The sequence below is a fragment of the Salvelinus sp. IW2-2015 genome, linkage group LG18, assembly GCF_002910315.2.
Source record: "Salvelinus sp. IW2-2015 linkage group LG18, ASM291031v2, whole genome shotgun sequence".
NCBI classification, from domain to species: domain Eukaryota; kingdom Metazoa; phylum Chordata; class Actinopteri; order Salmoniformes; family Salmonidae; genus Salvelinus; species Salvelinus sp. IW2-2015.
The window spans coordinates 9,454,933-9,461,170 of NC_036858.1; the positions used below are offsets into that span (position 1 = coordinate 9,454,933).

A 6,238-nucleotide genomic window follows, 5' to 3' on the forward strand; every position below is an offset into this window, starting at 1 on the left:
CCTCTGTTTAAAAACAAAGACAAAATTGTAATTTATTACTTTCCTAAATATAAAAAAATGCACTTGCCAATGAGCTCTCCAGACAGCAACAACAGGACAACATCAACAGCCCTTACTGAAGACAGATCTATCTGACTGTGCTTCTGATTGTGACATAACATTATAATGACAATGCAAGATTTGAACAAAACTGTTTTGTTCAATGAATTCCATCCCATTCTTACCCAGTGTGTGGGCAGTGGTTATGTTTGACACAAGGTGGCGCCAAAGTCTGTCTATACCATAGAATTAGGAATATTCTAATTTATAGGATCTCTATTGTCCATACACTCAGCAGGGGAATAGATTATTGAGGGACGTCACCTCGGGTTGTCGTTCTAGCAGTTGTGCGCGCTATTCCACTCCACTGTTTATTGCTCCACCAGTGCAGGGAGCAGACGGACAGATATGAGCGCGCAGAGATAAACTATATTTGGATGTATGAATATATGGATGTGGTCGCTGCGCTAGGATTATGCCATATTTGTACATTCAAGAGGTCTAGAAGGTAAATATATTTGACAATAGTTTTTATCAGGTTATTATACGATTTTGTGCAGATAGAGATAGGGTATCTTACAGCAATGCCATCTGAGTTGTAATGCTATGCACATGGTTGGTTACAGCAGTTTCATTCCAGTAAAATGTCTCACTCATAGAAGGCAAATCTGCAGTTTTATCACATATTTCAGTCCTCAGAATGATGCCAGAATTACAGTCAGGCTATTTTCTTCAATTTGATGTTCTCACAATTAAAGAGTTGGGATGGCAGCAAAGACGTTTTCTTTTTTTATAACAGCCCATGGAGAAAATATGGGTTGTGTTTATTGAAGTTGTCTGTTTTTCTTTAGAAACCAAAGCCTCATAAAAACAATTGGATTATAATCGCAATCATATCCCAGCATTAACTGCATTCAGTGTGCAAATGCATAGATATTCCCTCATTCATATTAAACTTGTAAGCAATGTGCCCCAAGACAGCCATTGGGATTTGACTGCATAATGAGGATTAGAATAGTGGCAAAAAAGACAACTATAACAACCAGCCATCAATTAAAATGTTGTCAGCCCTACCGCTCCTTACACTTTTAAACCCAAACCATCATTTATCTTGATCAATTCAGAATGAAATTGTGCTGTCTGGACATTTCCTATGACCAACAATTAAATTGACCTTGTCTTGGGCTATGGCTGTTATGGTTGTGGTTTTATTCCAACAAAGGATAACCAATTGGTCTCAATTGTTGCTTGGCTTGTTGCAATTCAATTCAATAAGAACTTGCATTAATCATTGATCAGTCTCATTGTTTGCAAACAGATCAACTAACCATAGAAGCAATCGTTAATGTGTTGTATTACAGTGTCTAATGACATTTCCTGTCTGTGTCATTGTTTATTATTGTGTAATAGCACCTCAGTTGTTGTGATACCTGTCAATCGCATTGTCTAGTCTTTAAATAGTAACTCATTTTTGTGTTTGTGTTTTGATAAGGTCCACAGTCCTGCAGCCATCCAGTCTGCCACCTTCACCTTTGAAGAGGGTGCCAATGCCAACCTATTAGAACGGATTAACCAGAATTTGCTACCTCACATAAAGAGGTGAGAACATCCCATTGCCATGGGGAACCAGCTGACCGAGATAGCCCCCAACACCCCGTTCCTGCAAAACTTCCAGTCCTTGCATGTTGTGGTGATCGGCCTGGATGCGGCTGGCAAAACCTCTCTGCTCTACAGACTGAAACTCAAGGAGTTTGTCAAGACCATCCCGACCAAGGGCTTTAACACGGAGAAGATCAAAGTAGCGGTGGGCAGCTCGCGTGCCATCACCTTCCAGGTCTGGGACGTAGGGGGCCAGGAGAAGCTACGGCCCCTCTGGAAGTCGTACACGAGGCGGACCGATGGCATGGTGTTCGTGGTGGACTCCACCGAGACCGAACGTATGGAGGAGGCCAAGGTGGAGCTTCACAAGATCACCCGTACCTTGGAGAACCAGGGGGTGCCCGTCCTGGTGCTGGCCAACAAGCAGGACCTGGCCTCGGCTCTGTCTGTGAACGAGGTGGAGAAGGCCCTGGCTGTCCATGAACTGAATGCCTCCACACTGCACCACGTACAGAGCTGCAGCGCCGTGGATGGACAGGGCTTACAACCAGGCCTAGAGAAACTCTACGAGATGATCCTGATGAGGAAGAAGATGGTGAAACACAATAAACATAGAAAGAGATAAGCCTTTGGTTGTCCTGAGTTACAGGGATATTTATGTACTGACTGTGTGACTCTTTGAGCGGAAGTCCCGCCCCTTTAAATAAAAAGGAGGGCTTTTTGGCCAACAAAGGACCAATTCCAGATGGCCCAGGGGTCAGGAGAAATGGATTTGGCCTTTATGTGACATGCAGTATTGATACACTGTATCTTTCATACCTTGTATTAGCCACACAGCTGCCATTTGGATGCAAGAAATACGTAATAGCCACGACAGGATGTAGCTGCCTATGACATATTTTATCACACAAAGTTGAACTCACTTGTTTACACCACAACACATTAGAAATATGATACTGAACTTTGAACTCTGTACTCTGGATTTGAACAAAGACACATTTACATGATATGAAGCTAAATGGTATAGATATCAAATGGGACACCAAGGCTATTACAGTATTATATATATTTTTTAAATATTCCAAGTGCATTGCACTTACGCCACAGAGGTTAAGTTTCAGTTGGATTCACACTGTTTTCAGAAGTTGTAAAATGTTTGTAACACTGAATAATTAATAAATTAGCACACTGTGTTAAATATATGTTGATATCTATTGAGACAATATCATAGTGTAAAGCTAACACAGCATGCATTTTAATGGGGCTTGGACTAAATGTATGTAGCTGTATGTTGTTAAAGGATGGCAAAAGGAAGCCATCTCCAAATCAAATTGTATTCGTCACATGCTTTGTAAACAACAGATGATGACTAACAGTGAAATGCTTACTTACAATGCAGAGAGAAAGAAAATAAATAAATAATAGAAAAGTAATAATACGTAATAATGAAAGTAATAATAGATACACAATGAGTAACGATAACTTGGTTATCTACAAGGGGTACCAGTGCCGAGTTGATGTGCAGTGGTAGAAGGTATTTGAGGTAGATATGCACATATAACAGTAGCAGCAGCGTATGTGATGAGTCAAAAAAASTTAGTGCAAAAAGGGTCAACTCACATAGTCCAGGTAGCTATTTGGTTAACTATTTAACTACATACAGTACCAGTCAAAAGTTTGGAGAAAACCTACTCATTCAAGGGTTTTTCTTTATTTTGACTATTTTCTACATTGCAGAATAATAGTGAAGACATCAAACCTATGAAATAACACATATGGAATCATGTAGTAACCAAAAAAGTGTTTAACAAATCAAAATATATTTTAGATTTTAGATTCTTCAAAGTAGGCACCCATTGCCTTGATGACAGCTTTGCACACTCTTAGCATTCTCCCAACCAGCTTCACCTGGAATGCTTTTCCAACAGTCTTGAAAGAGTTCCCACATATGCTGAGCACTTGTTGGTTCTTTTCCTTCACTCTGCAGTCCAACTCATCCCAAACCATCTCAATTGGGTTGAGGTCGGGTGATTGTGGAGGACAGGTCAACTAATGCTGCACTCCATCACTCTCCTTCTTGGTCAAATAGCCCTTACACACCCTGGAGGTGAGCTTTGGGTTATTGTCCTGTTGAAAAACAAATGATAGTACCACTAAGCACAAACCAGATGGGATGGCGTATCGCTGCAGAATGCTGTTGTAGCCATGCTGGTTAAGTGTGCCTTGAATTCTAAATAAATCACTGACAGTGTCACCAGCAAAGAGCCCCCACACCATCACACCTCCTCCTCCATGCTTCACGTTGGAACCACAAATGTGGAGAACATCCGTTCACCTACTCTGTCTCACAAAGACACGGCGGTTGGAACCAAAAATCTCACATTTGGACTCATCAGACCAAAGGACAGATTTCCACTGGTCTAATGTCCATTGCTCATGTTTCTTGGCTCAAGCGAGTCTATTCTTACTATTGGTGTCCTTTAGTCGTAGTTTCTTTGCAGCAATTTGACCATGAAGGCCTGATTCACGCAGCCTCATCTGAACAGTTGATGTTGAGATGTGTCTATTACTTGAACTCTGTGAAGCATTTATTTGGGCTGCAATCTGAGATGCCGTTAACTCTAATTCATTTAATTAATTTATCCTCTGCAGCAGAGGTAACTCTGGGTCTTCCTTTCCTGTGGCGGTTCTCATGAGAGCCAGTTTTATCATAGCGCTTGATGGTTTTTCAAATTCTTGACATTTTATGGATTGACTGACCTTCATGTCTTAAAGTAATGATGGACTGTCTTTTCTATTTGCTTATATGAGCTGTTCTTGCCGTAATATGGACTTGGTCTTTTACCGAATAGGGATACCTTCTGTATACCAACCCTACCTTGTCACAACACAACTGATTGGCTCAAACGCATTAAGAAGGAAAGAAATTCCACCAATTAACTTTTGACAAGGCACACCTGTTAATTGAAATGCATTCCAGGTGAATTACATTTACATTTACATTTAAGTCATTTAGCAGACGCTCTTATCCAGAGCGACTTACAAATTGGGTGGACTACAATGAATACCTCATGAAGCTGGTTGAGAGCATGCCAAGAGTGTGCAAAGGCAAATTGAAGAATCTCAAATATAAAATATCATTTGATTTGTGTAACACTTTTTTGGTTACTAGATGATTCCATATGTGTTATTACATAGTTTTGATGTCTTCACTATTATTCTATAATGTAGACAATAGTACAAATATAGAAAACCCTGTAATGAGTAGGTGTGTCCAAACTTTTGACTGGTATGTACGTAAGTATGTAGCACTCTTATGGCTTGGGGATAAAAGCTGTTCAGGGTCCTGTTGGTTCCAGACTTGGTTRATCTGTACCGCTTGTTGTGCGGTAGCAGAAAGAACAGTCTATGGCTGGAGTCTTTGACCATTTTTAGGGCTTCCTCTGACACCGCCTGGTATAGAGGTCCTGGATGGCAGAGAGCTCGGCCCTACTGATGTAGTGGGCCGTACGCACTACCCTCTTTAGCGCCTTGCTGTCAGATGCCAAGCAGTTGCCATACCAGGCGGTGATGCAGCCAGTCAAGATGCTCTCAATGGTGCAGCAGTAGATATTTTTGAGGACCCATGCCAAATATTTTCAGCCCCCTGAGGGGGAAGAGGCATTGTCGTGCCCTCTTCACAACTGTGTTGGTGTGTTTGGACCATGATAGATCCTTAGTGATGTGACACAAAGGAACACAAAGCTCTCAACCCGCTCCACTACAGCCCTGTCGATGTAAATGGGTGCGTGCTCTGCCCTCCCTTTCCTGTAGTCCACCATCAGCTCCTTTGTCTTGCTTAAGTTGAGGGAGAGTGCCAGGTCTCTGACCTGCTCCCTTTAGGCTGTTTCATCATCGTCGGTGATCAGGCCTACCACCGTCGTGTGGTCAACAAATGTAATTATGGTGTTGGAGTCGTGCACAGCCACGCAGTCGTGGGTGAACAGGGGGTACAGGAGGGGACTAACTACTCACCCCTGAGGGGCCCCCGTGTTGAGGGCCAGCGTGGCGGATGCATTGTTGCCCACCCTCACCACCTGGAGGTGTCCCGTCAGGAAATCCAGGATCCAGTTGCAGAGGGAGGTGTTCAGTCCTAAGCTTAGTGATGAACTTGGAGGGCACTGGTGTTGAATGCTTTGCTGTTGTCGATGAAAAGCGTTCATACGTAGGTGTTCCTTTTGTCCAAATGGGAAAGAGCAGTGTGGAATGCAATAGAGATTTTGTCATCTGTGGATCTGTTTGGGCGGTATGTGAATTGGAGTTGTGTCTGGGATAATGGTTTCTGGGATGATGGTGTTGATGTGAGCCATGACCAGCCTTTCAAAGCATTTCATGGCAACAGATGTGAGTGCGATAATCATTCAGAAATGTTACCTTGGCGTTCTTGGACACAGGGACTATGGTGGTCTGCTTGAAATATGTAGGTAATACAGACTGGGTCAGGGAGTGGTTAAAAATGTAATGTCAGTGAAGACACTGCCAGCTGTTCAGCGAATGCTCTGAGTACGCCTCCTGGTAATCCGTCTGTTGAAGGTTAACCTGTTTAAAGGTCTTGGTCACA

The 6,238-nt window shown here is 42.4% G+C and overlaps 1 protein-coding gene across 1 annotated transcript; it reads left to right on the forward strand.

Moving 5' to 3' along the window:
- Positions 1-241: 241 nt before the first annotated feature.
- LOC111977536 (ADP-ribosylation factor-like protein 4D) lies at positions 242-3,515 on the forward strand. Its single transcript, XM_024006988.2, has 2 exons — positions 242-547; positions 1,532-3,515. The coding sequence occupies exon 2, from the start codon at positions 1,658-1,660 to the stop codon at positions 2,261-2,263; it is 606 nt and encodes a 201-aa protein (XP_023862756.1). The 5' UTR covers positions 242-547; positions 1,532-1,657; the 3' UTR covers positions 2,264-3,515.
- The last annotated feature ends 2,723 nt before the right edge of the window (positions 3,516-6,238 follow it).

Excerpts from the sequence above, each read along its gene's own strand:
- LOC111977536 (XM_024006988.2), top strand. The coding sequence starts at position 1,658 with ATGGGGAACCAGCTGACCGAGATAGCCCCCAACACCCCGTTCCTGCAA.